Source organism: Rutidosis leptorrhynchoides, chromosome 11, assembly GCF_046630445.1.
Source record: "Rutidosis leptorrhynchoides isolate AG116_Rl617_1_P2 chromosome 11, CSIRO_AGI_Rlap_v1, whole genome shotgun sequence".
Taxonomy (NCBI): Eukaryota; Viridiplantae; Streptophyta; class Magnoliopsida; order Asterales; family Asteraceae; genus Rutidosis; species Rutidosis leptorrhynchoides.
The window spans coordinates 120,612,248-120,634,824 of NC_092343.1; the positions used below are offsets into that span (position 1 = coordinate 120,612,248).

At 34.7% G+C, this 22,577-nt stretch overlaps 1 protein-coding gene across 2 annotated transcripts; it reads left to right on the forward strand.

Moving 5' to 3' along the window:
- The first annotated feature begins 16,643 nt into the window (after nt 1–16,643).
- Nucleotides 16,644–22,318, forward strand: LOC139876727 (probable pectate lyase 1). Of its 2 annotated transcripts, XM_071864101.1 has the most exons (7): nt 16,644–16,764; nt 17,216–17,275; nt 17,726–17,797; nt 20,246–20,888; nt 21,232–21,335; nt 21,461–21,599; nt 21,688–22,318. In XM_071864101.1, the coding sequence occupies exons 1-7, from the start codon at nt 16,664–16,666 to the stop codon at nt 21,907–21,909; spliced, it is 1,341 nt and encodes a 446-aa protein (XP_071720202.1). In that variant the 5' UTR covers nt 16,644–16,663; the 3' UTR covers nt 21,910–22,318. The 2 variants fall into 2 exon arrangements, with proteins under 2 accessions (XP_071720202.1, XP_071720203.1); XM_071864102.1 differs by lacking the exons at nt 16,644–16,764; nt 17,216–17,275 and adding an exon at nt 17,556–17,612.
- Nucleotides 22,319–22,577: the final 259 nt, after the last annotated feature.

Consider the following 22,577-nt stretch of genomic DNA (forward strand, 5'->3'; position numbering starts at 1 on the left):
TGCTTAAAATTTCAGGACGAAATTTATTTATCGGGTAGGTACTGTAGTGACCTGAACTTTTCCATGTTTATTTATATTAATTGAATTTGATAATTACATGATTAAGTATTTACAACATGTTAAGCAATCAAACTTGTTAAGACGTGATTAATTGAAATAGGTATCATAGACAATTGACCACCCAAGTTGACCGGTGATTCACGAACGTTAAAACTTGTAAAAACTATATAATGACATATATATGGTTATATATATAGTTAACATGATTTTATGATAAGTAAGTATCTCATTAGGTATTTTAACAATGAGTTATATACATAAAAATGAGACTATTAAATTAAGAAACTCGAAAACGATATATATAACGATTATCGTTATAACAACGTCTTACTAAGTACATATGAATCATATTAAGATATTGATACACTTGGTTAATTATGTTAAATGATAATTAAATATATCATTAAGTGTATTAACAACGAACTACATATGTAAAAATAAGACTACTAACTTAATGATTTCGAAACGAGACATATATGTAACGATTATCGTTGTAACGACATTTAACTGTATATATATCATACTAAGATATATTATATATCATAATATTATGATAATGTAATAATTTAACATCTCTTTAGATATAATAAAAAATGGGTTAACAACATTTAACAAGATCGTTAACCTAAAGGTTTCAAAACAACATTTACATGTAACGACTAACGATGACTTAACGACTCAGTTAAAATGTATATACATGTAGTGTTTTAATATGTATTCATACACTTTTTAAAGACTTAAAGACACTTATCAAAATACTTCTACTTAACAAAAATTCTTACAATTACATCCTCGTTCAGTTTCATCAACAATTCTACTCGTATACACCCGTATTCGTACTCGTACAATACACAGCTTTTAGATGTATGTACTATTAGTATATACACTCCAATGATCAGCTCTTAGAATCCCATGTGAGTCACCTAACACATGTGGGAACCATCATTTGGCAACTAGCATGAAATATCTCATAAAATTAGAAAAAATATTACTAATCATTCATGACTTATTTACATGTAAACAAAATTACACATCCTTTACATCTAATCCATATACCAACGACCAAAAACACCTACAAACACTTTCATTCTTCAATTTTATTCATCTAATTGATCTCTCTCAAGTTCTATCTTCAAGTTCTAAGTGTTCTTCATAAATTCTATAAGTTCTAGTTTCATAAAATCAAGAATACTTTCAAGTTTGCTAGCTTACTTCCAATCTTGTAAAGTGATCATCCAACCTCAAGAAATCTTTATTTTTTACAGTAAGATATCTTTCTAATACAAGGTAATACTCATATTCAAACTTTGATTCAATTTCTATAACTATAATAATCTTATTTCGAGTGGAAATCTTACTTGAACTTGTTTTCGTGTCATGATTCTGCTTCAAGAACTTTCAAGCCATCCAAGGATCCTTTGAAGCTAGATCTATTTTTCTCATTTCCAGTAGGTTTATCCACAAAACTTGAGGTAGTAATGATGTTCATAACATCATTCGATTCATATATATAAAACTACCTTATTCGAAGGTTTAAACTTGAAATCACTAGAACATAATTTAGTTAATTCTAAACTTGTTCGCAAACAAAAGTTAATCCTTCTAACTTGACTTTTAAAATTAACTAAACACATGTTCTATATCTATATGATATGCTAACTTAATGATTTAAAACCGGAAAACACGAAAAACACGAAAAACACTGTAAAACCGGACATATGCCGTCGTAGTAACACCGCGGGCTGTTTTGGGTTTGATAATTAAAAACTATGATAAACTTTGATTTAAAAGTTGTTCTTCTGGGAAAATGATTTTTCTTATGAACATGAAACTATATCCAAAAAAATCATGGTTAAACTCAAAGTGAAAAAATGTTTTTCAAAATGGTCATCAAGACGTCGTTCTTTCGACTGAAATGACTACCTCTTACAAAAATAACTTGTAACTTATATTTCTGACTTTAAACCTATACATTTTCTGTTTAGATTCATAAAATAGAGTTCAATATGAAACCATAGCAATTTGATTCACTCAAAACGGATTTAAAACGAAGAAGTTATGGGTAAAACAAGATTGGATATTTTTTTTGATTGTTGTAGCTACGGGAAATATTGTAACAATTCTATACAAATCATATCCTAGCTAACTTATATTGTATTATACATGTATTCTAATATATTATGTAATCTTGGGATACCATAGACACGTATGCAAATGTTTTGACATATCATATCGACCCATTTTGTATATATTATTTGGAACAACCATAGACACTCTATATGCAGTAATGTTGGAGTTAGCTATACAGGGTTGAGGTTGATTCCAAAAATATATATGCTTTGAGTTGTGATCTAGCCTGAGACGTGTATACACTGGGTCGTGGATTGATCCAAGATAATATATATATCGATTTATTTCTGTACATCTATCTATGGACAACTAGTTGTAGGTTATTAACAAGGACAGCTGACTTAATAAGTTTAAAACATTAAAACGTATTAAAAATGTTCTAAATATATTTTGAACATACTTTGATATATATGTACATATTTGTTATAGGTTCGTGAATCGACCAGTGGCCAAGTCTTACTTCCCGACGAAGTAAAAATCTGTGAAAGTGAGTTATAGTCCCACAAGTAAATGAAACTACATTATATGGGTGAATGATCGAAGCCGAATATGCCCCTTTTAGCTTGGTAGCCTAAGAATTTGGGAACAGACCCCCAAATTGACGTGAATCCTAAAGATAGATCTATCGGGCCCAACAAGCCCCATTCTGGAATTTGGAATGCTTTAGTACTTTGAAATTATCATGTCCGATGGGTGTCTCGGAATGATGGGGATATTCTATATGCATCTTGTTAATGTCGGTTACCAGATGTTCACCATATGAATGATTTTTATCTCTATGTATGGGATGTATTGAAATATGAAATCTTGTGGTCTATTATTATGATTTGATAATATATAGGTTAAACCTATAACTCACCAACATTTTTGTTGATGTTTTAAGCATGTTTATTCTCAGGTGATTATTAAGAGCTTCCGCTGTTGCATACTAAAATAAGGACAAGATTTGGAGTCCATGCTTGTATGATATTGTGTAAAAATTGCATTCAAGAAACTTATTTTTGATGTAATATATTCTTATTGTAAACCATTATGTAATGGTCGTGTGTAAACAGTATATTTTAGATTATCATTATTTGATAATCTACGTAATACTTTTTAAACCTTTACCGATAAAATAAAGGTTATGCTTGTTTTAAAAAATGAATGTAGTCTTTGAAAAACGTCTCATATAGAGGTCAAAACCTCGCGACGAAATCAATTAATATGGAACGTTTATAATCAATATGAACGGGACATTTCAACCGACACTTTTAAACGAAAACCTTTTCACAACATGTCATAATAAGTTAAACTAAGAGATTTCCATCATCAAAACAAGTTTTACATCGCCGGGCCCACATCAGCCCGAATTACACGTTTCGTACAAAAATACAAGTTTCGACCGTAATAGTTTAATTTTTAAACGACACTAGAGCATGGTGTTTGGGGTTAAACTACCCAAATCTTAGCTGAACTTCCAAAAAGCTAAACCCCCGAGAGCCACTACTATTCCAAACGAATACCTTTGCCCTTGTCCACGTCAGAGCCTAAAAAGGTAAACAACGAGAGGGTAAGCTAAAGCTTAGTGAATGCAATAATTATACATATACATATATAACCTACTTACTTGCAATCACTTACACAATACCGCATACAAGCTAGCAATTCGACAACTATGCAAACATTATGCATAAACCAATATCTGCAATTCATAATAAGCTAGTGACACCAAAAGCATATAGTTCACAATTAAATATGTTAATACAAAATTCACACAATCATGGTTAACCAATCGTACAAGGGAACGATACTCACTAAAGACCGTCGGAGTTCATAACATCCATTAGTGTACATACACCGCGTAATCACTAATCCCTCGGGTGATGTCTTAAACACCGCGACAATCTCACCCCCATGACAATGTGGTATCTTGAACACCGCGATAATTCCACATGTCAATCAAACCAATGAGTGGTGTCTTGAACACCGCGACAATTCCACTCCCATGACAATGTGTTGTCTTAAACACCGCGACTATTCCACATGTCAATCAAATCAATGAGTGGTGTCTTAAACACCGCGATAATTCCACTTATTATGTAGAATGTGGTGTCTTGAACACCGCGACAATTCCACATTCCACGCTACACAAATAAATACATTATATACGTACACGCATAATTATTCCACTCACCTTACACGTCAGTGATGATTAAACACTTCCGTATGCTTCAAAGCAAAGTACCTAATACATTAAGTACATATATCAATTATTCATTCAAGTTGGTCAACCAACTTATTCGCCATACAAGTGCCATTTGGCCCATGGTGCAAACGTGACCCATTTGCACCACTCATTCTAACACTAGGTCGGGATTATGTCAAACCCTTACCAACAATTCGATTATGGTCTTAATTCACCTTTTAACACAAGGTTATCTCATTTCGCACCCATTAACCCACTTAGGTAATCAAAGACTCATTTGACCTATTTCAAGGTTAACGCACTCATTTGGGTCACTTTCATACCCCAAATACACCCATTCACTTTAAACATTAAGTGTGCTAGTAATTTACTAACATTTAAGACCCATATACACAATTTAACATTTCAAAACCCTAGGTTAGTCGTCTTTGAGTCCTCATGACCCAAACTTACCCAAAAACCCCCCAAAACACTAATAATTGGGTTTTATGTTCATTACTAACCCAAACCCTAACCCTTAAACAATTAAAACAAGGAAATCAAGGTTAAGACTTACCACTACAATCAAAATGTAGCTAGGTACTAGATGAACAACTTTAAAACTCACACTAAGCCCCGATTCGACCTTCTTCTTCCTTGATTTGAGCTCTCTCACTCTTGATCTTTCTCTCTCACTGGAATTTAAGTGGAAAGGGATAAGGTTGGTGAAAGTGGTGTAAATGAGGCTCCCCCAACTGATCTAGTGCCTTAAATTCGTCCACAAAGTGAAAATACTAAAATACCCCTTTGTAATATCTAAAAACAAGACCGCTGGCTCGCCAGTTCATCTGGACGGCGTCCAGCCCTTCAAATTTGGAAGGCGTCCCACCATTTGGACGACGTCCCAGCCTTCTGAGAAAACAGGATCTTACACATTTGAGTCATACTCCTTTATAGTGCTACCGGCTCGTGGTTCACACTTTGGAGCTACCAGCTCGTGGTTCACGCCTCCTTTATAGTGCTACCGGCTCGTGGTTCACACTTTAGTGTTACCGGCTCGTGGTTCACACTTGATGCTACCGGCTCGTGGTTCACATCATGACACTCGTCACATACGTGCTATGGTACTATCGGCTTGTTAGTTCATACCATAACATTCATAAATAAATACGCCATATATATATACGTATAATTATTTCACTCACCTTATCGACTAGGCGATGAATTAACAACTCTGCAAGCTTCAACGCAAAGTACCTAATACATTAAGTACACAATCAACATTCAAGCTAGTTGAACTAGACACCAACACTTAACTCTTGTGCATTTAATGACTTGCTTGCCTTAAATGACCCATTTATCCAAAACCGCCCATTTATAGTCAAGACCATCCTAAATCACTAAAAGCTAGTGATTAAGGTCTAACAACACCAACTCACACAAACTTAGGGCATTTCATACTCATCTTGCCCAACTAGGTCAACCATCACCCATTTGACCCATTTTAACATCAAGACTTATATTTTGGTCAAACTTGAACCCATTAACAATCTTTCACTAACACACAAGTGTATTAGTGATTTAACAACACCATTAACACTTACGAATACCAAAACACAAGACCAAACCCTAGATTACAAACCTTAGGGTTTTCATACACCCATTTAACCCAAGTTCACCCATTTAACCCCCAAATGGGTCTTACAAGTCTCAAATGAACAAACCCTAGTAAAAAAAATTAAAACTCAAAACACGGAGTTAAGAATTACCAACACTATCACAACGTAGCTAGAGACGTAGGGAACAACTTTAACACTTGGGCTCGGGTGAGATTTGGCCTTCTTCTTCCCCAAAGTGAGCTCTCTCACTCTAAAACCTTATCTCTCTCTAGATTTAATTTGGGTAGTTGAAGAAGTGATAAATGAAATTAGGATGAGGTTGTATCAGTTTTTAGACTCCCAAAACCGTTCATCATGTAAAAAGACCAAAACACCTCAAAAGATCCCATTTAAAACGGGTCAAAATAGTCAATACAACGATAATTGTTGCGTTCCGCGACACCATGTCGCGTTTCGCGACACCAATACGCGACACCCATTTTTCAAACGCGATAAAAGAACAGAAGTTGGGTTTCTGAGGTCGTCGCATTTCAACAAGTCCCATCTCGACCCGCGGTCCACCAATACGCGATACAACCTTCTGGGACGCGACAGTTTACCAGTAGGCCTCCAAATCTCAAATTTTAAATCACTTAATCACACACACAACCAAGTATGAACATTCTAAAGATCAATTACATACCTCGGACATGCAAGAAGAAAAACAGGATGTTACACACATCTATCACTTACAGAGCTAGGCATGGATTCACCTAACATAGCCGCAATCGCATCAACTGTAGCGACCCAACAAAATCGTCATTGATGGCGCCGTTAACTTAGGTCCCGTTACGTGGTCGTAGTCCCTATATGAGACGCGTTTGACCAAAATTATGTCGCCTTCATTTGAAATATATAAGACTTACAAAGTTTAGTTTACCAAACGGATCGACAACAAGTTTAAGTTTACAAAAGTATAAAGTATAAATGGAATAACTTGCGACATAATTAGTTTAAAATCATGGTTGCTATAAATAGCGTAAGTATGTAAACAATATGTTTGAATCCAAAGGTGCTATCACTAGCGTATGTATGTATGTATGTATGCTTGACCCCAAGCAAGAAATTAGAGTGTATGCATGTATGCTTGACTCCAAGCAAGTATGAGTGTATGCGGAAGCATGTATCAAATAGCCAAGTATGAACCTGAGAAACATATAGAAAACTGTCAACGAAAAACGTTGGTGAAATCATAGGTGTTTGTAAACGTTGTTTTTGAACCACAAGATTTAATATAAGATGATTATCAAAATCATTTGCATTCCAAAGTTGTTGTTTGTATCGCGGGCACCCAATTATCAAACTTAACTGTTTTGCACCCTTTGCGTAGTGTTAGAACATACACTAGACCCGAAAATATATTTCATCCGCTAACGGTAGCGAACCGTCCGAATGAGGCTCGTCAAGCCCATGTGATCACATAATATAAGTTCACGTTTACACCCTGCAAGTGTAACTAATGATAATTGAATTGAGGCTTTTTGTTCAAACCCGTACGTGGAATGTTCGTTTTCGTACTTGTGTTCAAAGTATAAAAGTATGATACGTATATGTTTCTCATCCCATAGTTTAAAAGTATAAAAGTTGTTGAAAGATGGACTATGATCTCACCTCGAGTGCACGAGTATAAATGTACTTCACAAAGTAAACGTGTACATGAAAGTTGCTTAGCCTTGACCTAAACAATTAAGTTGTATCAATTAACCGGTTACGACACAAGGTCGGGCGAAATGTGTTCAATTAGTCTATGGCTCGTTACGACTCGAATATGTAGCATGTGAGTCACGTTATCAAGTTTCATGCAAGAATCAAGTATGAAAGCATGTTAGAACGATTGCATAAGTGTTTTGTTAAGTTTGACTAAAAGTCAAACTTGGTCAAAGTCAATGAAAAAGTCAACGGGGTTGGGTCGGGTCCTGAACTATTTTCCTAAGCTTAGAAATCATATATGAGCATGTTGTCCAAGTTTCATATTGATCGAGGGTGCGTAGCATGCTTAGAATTGAACGAAAATTGACCAAAATGGGCAGTCTGCCTCAGATGCGCCGCATCTGCACCTGTATCAGCCATTTCTGGGCAGTTTAGCACTTAGGCGATTCCAACTTCAAACAACCATAACTTTTGACTCGTTAACATTCAAAACACGTATCTTATATTGTTGGAAAGGTAATTTAAAGAGTAATGCAACTAAACACATTTCATCAATCAATTCCATCATTAACAACAAAGAAAACCTCAATAAATGATCATTAAAATTTCAAAATCAACGTTTCAAGTTCATAAAACGCATTTTAAGATTCGGAAATCCAATTCAAACATATGATATGCCGTTTTAAAGGTAATGAAACATACATTACAATTATACACTTACTAATAACATTTCATGGCATTCAAAACATCAAAAGTTCGTTTTAGAGTTCATCAAACCCTAATCAAAATCATGAATTCAACCATTTTGTAAATGAAGCTTTTCTAAATCAACCTACACATTAAAATGAAGCTAGTGATGCTAGTAACACAATTAAAACATGAATTTTAATATTTAAACAACATTTAATCAATCAAAATCAAGGATTAAGCACACTCATTTCAAATGTTCAAACTAGTTACTCAAAACAACAAATCGAGCAAGTAAATCATATATTCATGCTAGACACGAGCCATAGACACTAACTAACACCATTTCAAGTATATAAAACGAATTTAGAGAAATTTAGTGTTTTTAGAAAGTTACCCAAACTTGATGAAATTGGTACCAAAATGTAGAGGATGAAGAGAGGATCACGAAAATGTAATTTGTTTTGTTGTAAGCTTCCTAGATCGAATTTAGATGATGATTTCTTGTTTGAGGGTTTGAGAGCAAAAAGGAGGTGGAAGTATTAAGTGGAGGTGAAAGAATGAATGAGGAAGGAAGAGTTGACTAGTTGACCTAGTCAACTAGTTTGGCTCTTTGGCGAGTTTGGTCCCTCAAGTTTCAAAGCGGGTGCGTGAATTAACCAAACGAATATTTTAAAAACGCTCGAGTAAACGAGTGATGTTATAATTAAATAACGGGAATATTATGAACGTTCGTTAACGAAAAGTACGAATTTAAATAACGAAAGATATTATTAAAAAAAAAGACAGTGTTAAAAATAAATTTAACGGAAAAATGCGGGATGTTACATCAACTAGCTATTCACTAAACCCACCAACGTCACTATACTAACATAGCCTTACACAGCTATACAATAAAGGTAATAATAGCTCTACACAATTATTATACTCACATAGCACTAACGGCTATGCATAGCTCTAAACAACTATCAAGTCAACATGATCATTGAACCTGTCAGGTCTATAAATACTAGCTGATCGTGCAAGAGTTGTTCCGATAGCTCTTGTTATTGTCACACAGTATACCTCTTCTGATGAACACATGCGTTAGTTGCAATATGCTGCCAGTGCAATAACAATTGAGCAGAATCCTTCTATACACGGTTGACCTCTTTCGTCCCTACTATACACGGTCGGTACTATCTTTTCTATATACGGACAGTTCAATGCTTGTGCACATAAACTACGTGCATAAACTACCTACCACCTAACAGTAGGTATCATCACTTTTAGCAATATGGCAATCTAATCACGCAAGTTACTCATTTAATCTAAACCGACAACCTGACAACAGTAGTATAACCTACTATTTATTATTTCAATAGTAATCAACATGTGTACATAGATTATCATAATATATACTAAGCATAATAGCGGGTAACAACCACACTTGTTACTAAATACCAATATCCATAAGGATAGTCCCACTCAACGATTACCAGCAAGAACTCAGTGGTATAATGTTACTGAGTCTTCTTCGTTCTTTTATCACATGAGAATATCATATCTCAAGTTAGTATACTTATTCAATTAATAATATCATCAATTCATACTATACACCAAGTCATATAACCATATATTCACGAGATGATAAATTTCTAATTAGAGTTTTTGAACAAAAGTTAGTTAACTAGTTTTAACTCAAGTTGTGCAAAATCGTGTCCCATATTGATAGATGTTTTGATTAATTGAAATCAAGCAGGTATTTTGTTAAACATGATACAAAAAAAGTGATGATACATCTGTTACATTTTTTTTTAATAAATCCTTGAAAATTATGTATTAAAATGTTATACAATATAAACTTTTAATTCATAATCTTAATAGATATACTAAAAAGTATGATAGAAAAATATCACTAGTGTACTAAAAATGACATATTAAATATTTCTATTAAGTTTTTTATCCTTCTTTAGTTCCTTTTATATATACATTTCTGAGATTGACCATTATGTTTGACTTGACTACATATTTCTACTTTAATAATAAGTGAAAAACAAAATGAGACCCGCCAAATATGTTGGTTACCAGACTAACCCTACAAGATCCATGCTTTTCACTTTTCATAATGTAAAAAGACGCAATTGAGTACAAGGTACAACATCCCAAGAATAATGTACCATTAATTAAGCATTTAAGCACAATGTACGATAAACCTAGCATGACCCACTAATTTCTTCAACAAATCCCTTGTTGCTTCCACTTAAAGGTACCATGGGAAAAGTTAGTACCAATCAATAAACAAAATCATGCAAGCTCATGGGTAGTTACTTAAAAGCAAAAGCTTAGGAGACTTGTACCTTTTTTGTCAATTTACTATTGCTACTCTTACTAATTAGTACTACGTCAAATTGACAACTTAAGGTGCAGAAATGAAAATCTTTTGGTGTTTTTAGCAAAGACACTAGAATGCTTTGATCGCGTGTTGACGGGGTTTTCTCGTTTTTTTGGGTGGAGTTTAATTTTCTGGTTATCGATTAGATTGGTCTCCAACTTTTCTTTTTGTATTCCTTAGTCTATGTCGCTTCCTTGGCCTTATATTAATATTGTTTATTTTTGCCAGCTTAGTTTCAGTGTTTTGTTAAGTTAGTTCGGATTTGGTTTGTAAGTTTGAAGAAGGTTTCATTTTTGATACGTTGAATTTCAGTATTATAATGAATATTTTTTAGGTAAGTTATTAATACGTTAAAATTTCAGTATTATAACATTCTTAATATCAAGGATTATTGCTTATTGATATTAAGGGTTTTGTTTATGTATGTTCTAGTGGCATATGTTAACGTGCATTAAATAAACTTTAATTTTTTATAAATATCAAAATCTGTATTTAATATTGATTGATTCAAGATTATAATTTTCATTTTTATACGTGAATTAATTACAAATTTTAATATTTATAGAAATTACGTGTTTATTTAATGCACGTTAATATATGCCACAAGGACATATGTTAGCAAAATCATTTTTTATTATTCTTTTTAGTAATTTTGTCATATTAATAACGATTACAGATAAATAATATTTAAAATTAATTAAGATGCTAAACGAAACTAAACCTAATAAAATCGCACAACATTGTCTAAAGTTGAATTTCGTAGGACAAAAATGTATAAACTTAGTGTTTTAGCTTTTCAAAAAATAAATAAGTAAACTTAGTATTTTAATTTAGAATAGAAGAATAGAGAAAATGCATTTAAGGGAACAAATATATTGAACATATTAATTATTTATTTTATTTATTATTTTTTTAAACATAAATATTTATTTATTTTCTTTATATCGGAGAATGTGATTATGATAGAAAATAACCTTTCAAGTTAATATGATCATAAACATAACACCACCAAAACTTACTCAACCTAATATAATACTCCGTATTAAAAAGCAATTAAGATCATTTATTTTAATTTTATTTATTATTATTTACTAACATTACACTAAAGTACTGATTAATTAAATTATTGATGAACATTAATTTATCATTATTATATCTACTATTATATCTATACGTAGATATAATAGTAAATATAATTTATCATTATTATATCAACTTCGTTTCTGTTCTACGGCTCCACTCGGTCCCGTCGGTCACCGCCGCTTACTACCGGAAATCAATTTTTCCGGCCGGTTACCTCTTTCCCTTTTTTGTGCTATCTGCTTTTCATGTTATGCTGTTGTTTCCGTTTACATATTAGATTGCTTTTTCTTCTATATCCTTATTATATCTACTATTATATCTATACGTATTTCTATATTTATACGGAGTATCTATTATTTATATCCTATTCTACTGTTAACGTATGGTGGTATTTTACTGGTATATATTTTAATTTATTTCATTTGTGTATTACCTTTTTATTTTAGTCCATATTTACATAATAAAACTAAATATTAAATTAATATAGAAACATACTGCTTTATTTCCCCACTTCGTTTGTATCTTATTTGTGTTATTTTGGTACAACTGGTATTCCATATTTTTTTTTAGTGTACTTTTGGTTGTGCTGATTTTAGGTAGCATTTTTTTATTTTTTTTATTTTTTCACTTGTTGCGGTTTACTCGACTTGCATAGGGTAAGATAGACACTAGGCATTCTCATGGTTACTTGAGGTCATGTCCTTCTTGTTCAGGGGCGGGTAGGTCCATAGGGCTTAGAAGTGGAAATAGGTTAGCGAAACCGGTTAGGATTAGAGCAGGTAGTTGGAATGTGGGGACTCTGACCGGCAAACGGTATGAACTAGTGGAGACTTTACGCAAATGTAAAGTGGACATTTTGTGTGTCCAAGAGACTAGATGGAAGGGTCGAGGGGCGGCTAAGGTCAAGGACTACAAGTTGTGGTTCTCGGGATCGAGAGTAGCTAGAAACGGTGTTGGTATCATTATAGGCCCACCCTATAACAATAATGTCGTGGAGGTGGGTAGACGGAGTGATAGAATTATGTCGGTTACGTTAGTTATCCAGGAGGTGACCTACACGGTCATAAGCGCTTATGCACCTCATGCGGGCCTGGGAGCAGCTGAAAAGAGACTCTTTTGGGAATCGTTAGACGAGGTTGTGAGGAGGTGCCCCCCGGACCATCGTTTACTTATTGGTGGAGATCTAAATGGTCATATAGGAACAGATGTCGAGGGTTACCCGGGTGCCCACGGAGGCTTTGGGTATGGAGTAAGAAATGAAGAAGGGTTCTCTATTCTCGAATTTGCAGTTGCTCACGATCTGGTTGTGGTGAATTCATTTTTCAAGAAGACGGAAGCTCAATTAGCGACTTTTCACAGCGGGGGTCATAGCACCCAGATTGACTATTTGTTACTTCGCAAAGGGGATTTTAGGACATGTAGGGACTGTAAGGTCCTGAATGAATTGACATGCTCCTCCCAACACAGACTGGTGGTCATGGATCTGGTTACCCAGAGACGAGTCACCAAGAGTGTCAGATTCGTCCAACCTAAAATCCGGTGGAAGAAGCTGAGCGGTGAGAAGGCAGAGACTTTTAAAACTGCTGTTGTAGGAAGATTTGGTGCAGAAGTGGAAATGGGACCCCAGAATGATGCTGACCAGATGTGGAATTGTCTAGCGTCCACCATTAGAGAAGTAGCCAAGGAAGCCTTAGGTGTGGCACTAGGAACATCGAGAGGACATAAATCTGATAGAGAATCATGGTGGCTTAACGACGAGGTTCAAAGCAAAGTCGAGATCAAACAACTAAGGTTTAGGGAGCTCATCTCTTGTCAAGAGGGGACTCCGGTTAATAGACTTAGGGTTTTAGAGAGATATAAAGAAGCCAAAAGAGAAGCTAAGAAGGCTGTAGCTCGTGCAAAAGAAAAGGCATACGAAGATTTGTACATGAAACTAAACTCCAAAGAGGGAGCAAATGATATATATAGAATAGCCAAAGCTAGGGAGCGAAGGCGCAGGGATCTAGATAACATCAAGTTTATCAAAAATGAAGGTGGTCAAACCCTAGTAAAGGAAGACGAAATTAGGAAAAGATGGGAAGAGTATTTCTCATCTCTTTTCACTGGGGGAAGATCTCAGCGTTACGAAGAGTTGCTAGGCTCTGATAGAGATCAGTTCCGGAACAACATAGAGTGTGAGAGGATCAACGAAGAGGAAGTAAGATTGGCACTACGAAAGATGGGGAGAAATAAAGCTGTGGGGCCAGACCAGATCCCTATTGAGGCGTGGCGGTGCCTTGGAGATGATGGTGTTAGGTGGTTGACTTGCCTTTTCAACAAGACGCTTCGAAGCTCTAAAATGCCTATGGAGTGGAGGGTGAGGGAGACTATCCCCATCTATAAGAACAAGGGGGACGCTCAAAGCTGCAGCAACTATAGAGGCATAAAACTACTTAGCCATACTATGAAGCTTTGGGAGAGAGTGATTGAGACTAGAATGCGAAGCGAAACAAATGTTTCGGAAAACCAATTTGGTTTCATGCCAGGGCGCTCGTCGATGGAGGCAATCCATATTATTAGGAACCTAATGGAGAAGTATAGAGAAAAACAAAAGAACTTGGAGATGGTTTTCTTAGACTTGGAAAAGGCCTATGATTGCGTTCCACGAAACTTGATTTGGAAGACCCTTAATGGTAGAAGTATCCCGAGTACATATATTAGTGTTATTAGGGATATGTACGATGGGGCGAAGTCTTGCGTTCGAACGCCGGTTGGAAGTACCGAATTCTTCCCAATAGAAGTAGGCTTGCATCAAGGTTCGGCCCTCAGCCCTTTTCTTTTTGCTTTGATCCTTGATGAGCTTTCTCGAGGGATACAAGAGTGTATCCCTTGGTGCTTGATCTTTGCCGATGATATTGTGCTTGTGGCCGAATCTAAGGAGGAGCTTAATAGAAGACTGGAGCAATGGAGAGTGGCCTTAGAAAGTAATGGTTTACTAATTAGTAGACAAAAGACGGAATATCTTAGATGTGATTTTGATAGGATCATAGAACAAGAGGATGGAGTGAACATCTGCATTGGAGACCAGATCTTGCATCCGCAAACCTCGTTTAGATACCTAGGCTCGATGCTCCACAAATCGGGGAGGATCGATGAAGACGTGACACACCGTATTAAAGTAGGGTGGATGAAATGGAGGGCAGCGACTGGGGTCTTATGCGACAAGAAGATCCCTCTAAAGCTGAAAGAGAAATTTTACAAGGTGGCAATTAGACCTGCTATGCTATATGGATCAGAATGTTGGCCAATGACGAAGGCACAAGAGAGAAGGATGGAGGTGGCAGAGATGAGGATGCTGAGGTGGATATGCGGTAAAACAATGCTAGATATGATCCCAAATAGCGTTTTTAGGGAGAACCTGAAAGTCAGAAGCATCATCGACAAGCTAAGAGAAGAACGACTTCGATGGTTTGGACATGTGAAGAGGCGACCCCCTACTGCACCTGTTAGGAGAATCGAGGCACTGACGGTTGACGGAGTAAGGAGAAGGGGTAGACCTACTCGTAGGTGGGATGATAGAATTAAGCTCGACTTGAAGGAACTTTTATTGACCGAGGACATGACTTCTGATAGGCTTACGTGGAGGACTAGAATTAGAATAGACGAGTAGGTTGTTGTTTGTTTTGCGTTTGTGGGTCTGTGTGTTTGTGTGATTACCTGGACCTCTTCTTGGTTTTGTGTATGTATGTATGTGCTGGTTCGTATGAGTTTGTTTGGTTGTAGGGTATGTATGTTTGCTGGTGTTGGTTTGTTTGCATGTTTATGTTTAGGGTTTGGGTTATGGTTGCTAGCATGTGATGTAGGTATGTTTTTGGGTATGCATGTTTATGTTTGTTGGTATGCGTGCTTTTTTGTTGGCCGTCATGTCTATGGTTGTATGCTCGTATGTTCTCGTATGTATGTATGCGTATGCAGGTATGTTGGTATGTAGTGTAGCATTTCCCGTCATCCCTTGAGCTTCGCACGGCAGTCTAAGGTACGTTCCCATATATATATATATATATATATATATATATATATATATATATATATATATATATATTTATGGCTCTACTAAGTGAGTCAACGGCAAGCATCGATTTATTGGCGACTTTACCGCCACTTAGAGCCTAAATTAAACCCCAGGCATGATGTAAAACCCATGAAGATTTGATCTCACCATTTTCATGGCGTCTCGTTTGTATCGTTTTTTTTTTTTTTACTTTCTGGCCGGAGGTCCCTGGAAGCAATCTCTCTATCTGACGAATATAGAGAGAAAGGAATTTCTCTACTCTTGGGAGTGTTACACTCGGGGTGGAGAAATGATCGCTCTTTATTCTAGGATAGAGGAAGGATTGTCTACGATCAACCTCCCCCATACCCCACATTGGTGGGATTGGGTATTGTTGTTGTTGTTGTTGTATTAATTTATCATTACTACTTTACTACTAAAATTTATATTTATATTTATATTATATCTATATCTATATTTTATATTTACTTTTAATACGCAGTATTTTAATTTATACTCCGTATTTACTTACTTGAAAACGTAGGGGAAAAGAAAATCCACATGGACAGGGTACTACTAATCCGGGGTACATTCCCTTCCGAATAAAATACTGCGTAAAAAACTAAAAATAGTAGATAAAAAACATAACCACAGTTAAAATTTAACGGCCGTTACTTTAACCATCCCCTTCTTTATATATTCTTCCACCTCTATAATTGAAGCTGTTACATTCATCAGCTCCTCCCCATTTTCTCCGGTTCACATCTTCCCCCAATTCCGTCATCTGACTCCGGTTCACAAACACACTATTACTCCGGTTCAAAATGAAACTAACACCTAATGCCATCTCTTCATTTCTGTTTCTAATTCTATTACTTGGCTCCGTAGCTGCTGCATTGCACTCAAATGACGTCATTAACCCTAGGTACCGTTGTTTTCGGTACTAATTATTATTATTATTTTTGTTTTAATTTGTTAAATTTTAGACCGTTATAGCACAAAATTGCGAATTTTGAGCTCAATTTTTGTGTATTTGCATCATTTATTAACAGATATACACAGATTTCAGCTCAAATTTAGCTCTGCAGTTTCGATTTTCACAATAAATTAGTCCAATTAGATACATTTTGATGCAATTATACCAAAATGTATCTCTGTATACGTAGATATATATACGTCACACTAATATTTTTGTATTTTGGAGGATAATGTTTCGAAATGAGCAGATTTTTATTGCGAAAATTGAAATTGTATAGCTAAATTTAGCTTAATTCTGTATATTCACAAATTTTGTTACACAAATACATAAACGCAAAGTGTGAATTTTTAATTTAATTTTAATGTTTTAGATGAATGTGTGTTGTTTAAATGTACAGGAATTCGGAAACGGAGAAGTTGAAAAATCAAAGGTCGTACAATTCATCAATGGCGGCAAGGTAAGTTAATACCGATTCACTGAGTCAAGTCAGTAATTATGTTACCGTAGTCGTGTTTATTCTTTAAATGAAACCAGACTAGGAAAAGAAACAAAATCGTAACCGTTGAGATACCAGAATTTTTAGATCTGGACCGTTAATTGCTAGTATTTGTTAACATTGGATTCCTATTGGGTATTTAGATTCTAAAACAGATAAGGGTGGTTTTCTGTTAACGGTTATAGCTGTAGAAATGTATAAAGTGTAATATTTCTCTCTCACACACAAATAACACACACATACATAATTCAGTGTTGTTTTGACTCGGTGACTATTTTTTCCGTCTCATCCACACGTTGTACGTTAACTTTAACGTTTTTTTTTGTGTTTGGTTTGAATTTATATCCGGATCTTCTCTAAAACTTGGTTATTTATCAATTTTCTTACAATTAAATTTTTTTTATGGAGTAGAGAAAAAGAGATGGAAGCTGTGAATGAAAATGCAGTTCAAGATCCTGAAGAGGTTATCTCACATATAGAAATGTAAGGATTTTTTATTTATTTTATTTATATTTTATATGTTCTTCAAACATAGGTTTTAGAAATATCGTTAACATTAATACAAGTATTGTACATAATAGTTAAGTATTCTGTATTAATTTTAAAGTTATAGTTATATGATTGTACAATATTTTTGTTCATATTAACGAGAGTTAGCTACGTTAAGAAACTTTTTAATATTAACAATAAAACTTAATTACTTACCTATAATTGGCAAAAGCGGTTCACAATCAATTGAACGTTTATAAACATGTGTAAATAATAAATATCATATTAGATATATGTTCAATATTCAATAAATCTATAGGTAGGTAAACATTTGAAAGGTAACGAGATAATTATTCAAAAATGAACAATGTATATACTACGTATTTATTATGATATTTCAAATTGAAACATGTAAAGGTTATTTATTTATTGTTTATATATGATCTAATTAAATTGTATTATGATCGCCTCACATGACAAATTTTAGACATCATACACAAGGAAGATAATAATTTGAAACCTTTTTTTAACAATATCTAAGCATTCTCTTTCAAGCACATACATATTTTAATAATGCAATAAAAATGATACAGTATAAAATACAATCACATTCTCTTAATTAAGAATTAAGATCATTCTTTGTCAGTATACAATTTTACAATCCCTATTATTTGTTTCTGAAGTTTGATGTACAATGGCCCAATGTGATACATTTTTTTAGATTTTAAGTAATGAGTAAACACATATCCACATGCAAAAAGCTAAAAGAGAACCATCATGTTATTTCTTTCATTGTTTTGGTGTAATCACCAGACAAATCAAATATCAATTTATATTGGTTTAAAGAAATGTCCTTTATTGGGTATGTGATTTTCATCAATCTTCATTTACAACCATTGTCAAATTTGCCATAACAAAGGAATCAAACCATGTGACCCTACTCTCTATAAACATCCACCTAAACAATATCAGTCTATGTAACTTTCCACATGGTTTTCTGATTGATTTTGACATCTTTACAACCGGTTTTAACTCTTAACCATAGGTCCTATCATACTTCAATATCAATAAAAATAAAACAAAATATTAATATTACACATTACTTGTAAATTATAACAATCTACACAACTAATTATGCTTTATAGTTTTATACTACACAATAGGGTGTATATATAATAAAAATCATTGTGTACATATCGCTTCTCTTTATTTATAGTATTCGTTTTATAGGATAAAATGAATTTCTATTCATGACATTTGAAAAAGAGATATAATTTTAATTTAATTCTATTGTTAGTTGTGCGGTTTAAATGAGTTATCTCGTTACTGTTTTTGAACCTTTTTTAATCATTCTTACATAAGTTTTGAGTGAGGTTTAAACTAAAGATTAACTTGTATATTTCAGTATTACCCTTTTTGCATTCCACTTTGGATATAGCTTAAATTTTTAACTTTTTGGTTTGTTAGAAACTAATCTATTGTTTATTCTACCAAATATTCTTTTCGTGTGCTATATGCTCACATGTATATATGATCGTATATTGTAATTTAAGCAATCTAAATTATCAATCAACTTAATATACTAAAATGAAGGCTATCTTTGCCACGTGACAGACCATCACTCTCATGTGCTAGTAAAGAAATATAGCAAAAAGATATAGTGATAAAGTTATCTTCTTGTTATATTACTACCATGTAGTACTTGTGAAAAAGACAAACCAAATACACAATTTGTACTAATATCTTTACATTTTGATTTGGACTGCTGTGTTTCCAGTTTGTTCCGCTTTCAATTTAATGAAACATTTGACCATTCATACGTAATGAAACAAAAGTGATTGCATATGGTGATGTGTGATTTCAATTTGATGTTGAAAAATCTGGACAAAATCCTTTAATGATACTATTATAGTACCTGGGGTGACAATATAGGCCCGTTTAGTAGTAGATGTGTCGATTCAGTATTTCAGGTTACGTTTTATCTTTAATTGATTAAACCTGTTAATAGATATAAAAAGTAGTATAAAATGAAAACGGGTTGGATCTGTCCAAAATTGTTTAAAGTGTACTTTTAAAGCATAAAACCTACTCCTGGCAAACGGGTAAGGTTGGTACGTTTGGGTGACGGGTCAAAACGATTTTTAGTTGAAATGAGTCATGGGTCAAACGGGCCAAATTTTTAAATGGGTCCGAATGGGTCAGGTTGGGTCGATTGGGTTAACGGGTCAAAATGGGTCATGGGTCAAATGGGTCCAAACGAGTCAGGTCGAGCAGGATCAAATCAGTTTGTTAACAAAAATTGAAATAATATTTAATTGTGTATGTGTAATAACTAAAAATAAAACATTGTAAAACGGATGTTCTGGTTTGACCCAAACCGACTCGACCCGTTTTGATAGTGGAAATTGTTATTTGTTTTGACCCGTTATCCATGTTGTGCAGGAGCATGAGAAACAATACTGAGAGGAGAAAACTGGGATACTTTTCATGTGGGACCGGTAACCCAATTGATGACTGCTGGAGATGTGACCCAAACTGGCACCGTAACCGCAAACGTCTTGCCGACTGCGGCATCGGTTTCGGCCGAAACGCAATTGGAGGCCGTGATGGTCGTTATTACGTGGTCACCGATTCACGAGATGACGACCCGGTCAACCCACGACCCGGCACATTACGACATGCTGTCATACAAACCGCACCATTATGGATCGTGTTCAAACGAGACATGGTGATTCAGTTAAAACAAGAACTTATAATGAACAGTTTTAAAACCATCGATGGTCGTGGGGCCAACGTTCATATAGCGTACGGAGGTTGTTTGACTCTTCAATTTATTAGTAATGTTATTATTCATGGTTTACATATTCATGATTGTAAGCCAACGGGCAACGCATTGGTTAGAAGCTCGCCTTCACATTATGGTTGGAGAACAATGGCTGATGGTGATGCGGTTTCGATATTTGGGTCGAGCCATATTTGGATCGATCATAATTCACTTTCTAAATGTGCGGATGGGCTCGTTGATGCTGTTATGGGCTCGACTGCCATCACCATTTCTAACAACCACTTGGCACATCACAATGAGGTGTGTAAATCTTGACATTGTAATTAAAGGGTCAAAACAGGCGGGTCGGGTTGGACATAACGTTTTAGTGAAAAATGTACACCTTTTTATAATAATTCAGTGCCTAATATGATAACCAAACATAGTATTGTTTCAATTAAGGATCTAACTAATTCTATGCAAAAGAATGTTTAGAATGTCAAAAAAAAAATATACCCATTTTGTGCTACTTTCAGCCCATTTGACCCGTTTGACTCATTTACTACTCTAGAGGTAAAACTTGTTGTGAATCAAATTGGGTTGAAATTGGTACCTTTACTCATGAAAAAGAAAAATAAAGTTCTAATGATAAATTGTGAATTAGGTGATGTTGTTGGGCCATAGTGATTCTTACTTTAGAGACAAATTGATGCAAGTGACTATTGCATATAACCACTTTGGTAAAGGACTAATTCAGAGAATGCCAAGGTACAAACCACACCAATTAATAAATTAAATTTCATTCTTTTTGTACAATATAAATATAAATATAAATTAGGTTAATCTGACAAGAGGAAGCTCGATTTTGGTAAAAAAAAAATATATATTTGCAGATGCAGACATGGATATTTTCATGTGGTAAACAATGACTACACTCATTGGGAGATGTATGCTATTGGTGGAAGTGCAGGCCCCACCATCAACAGCCAAGGCAACAGATACCTTGCCCCTGCTAATCCTTTTGCTAAAGAGGTACATTACTCACACTCTATTAATAACTTGGCTGATGGTGAGTAAGCGCTGATGTGGCAGTATCTATAACATATGTGTATGGTTACAGGTGACTAAGAGGGTGGATACAGCTGAAAATAGATGGCATGGGTGGAACTGGAGATCAGAAGGTGACCTACTTCTAAATGGGGCTTATTTCACCCCATCTGGAGCCGGTGCATCAGCTAGCTACGCTAGAGCCTCAAGTTTAGGTGCTAAGTCGTCTAGCATGGTTGGAACCATGACCTCAAATGCAGGCGTGCTTAGCTGTCGCAGGGCCCGCCAATGCTAGCCACCTTCATCAACTCACCATTTCATTTCCCTTTTAGCGTGTTCATTTCACCATTCACAATTTCTTTGGTTTTGATCCGTTTTATTGCCGATTCCTAACAAGTGTGCTGTTTTTTATACTTCAAATTACATCTTCATCATGTTGTGTCACGTGCAACCTCGGCCAAGCTTCAAAAGAAAACATAGAGTTACATATTCGCTATTTTCGGGAGCAGGTTCGAAGTGTTGTTCACGGTTTGCTTTGTCTGCTAGTTTGTTTTTAGATCTAACTAGGTGCCATTGGTTTTATATCAATTTATCCATTATGTTTCTTTTCTTTTTACTTTCTTTCCTAATATTTCATGTGTAATTTTGATTTCTTGAGTCAATACAAGTTGTAATGTCAAGCCACTTGGGTCATGAAATGAAAAGAGAAGTGTTTATTTTTTTTAGATATCGAACGGGTTGTTATGTATGTTCAATACAAAATAATGACTGATGCATCTAATAAGATTAGTTCTTTACATGCTAATTCATTCAAATAATCATATAGTATTTGAAATACTGTTGTAAATTAACTGTTTTACTAATTCCACTGTTACCAGAGACTCCAGAGTGAAGAAATGAGGAAAACTAAAGGAATTATATATCCCAAGGTCACACAAATAAATCATTTTGTTTTTGTATGCC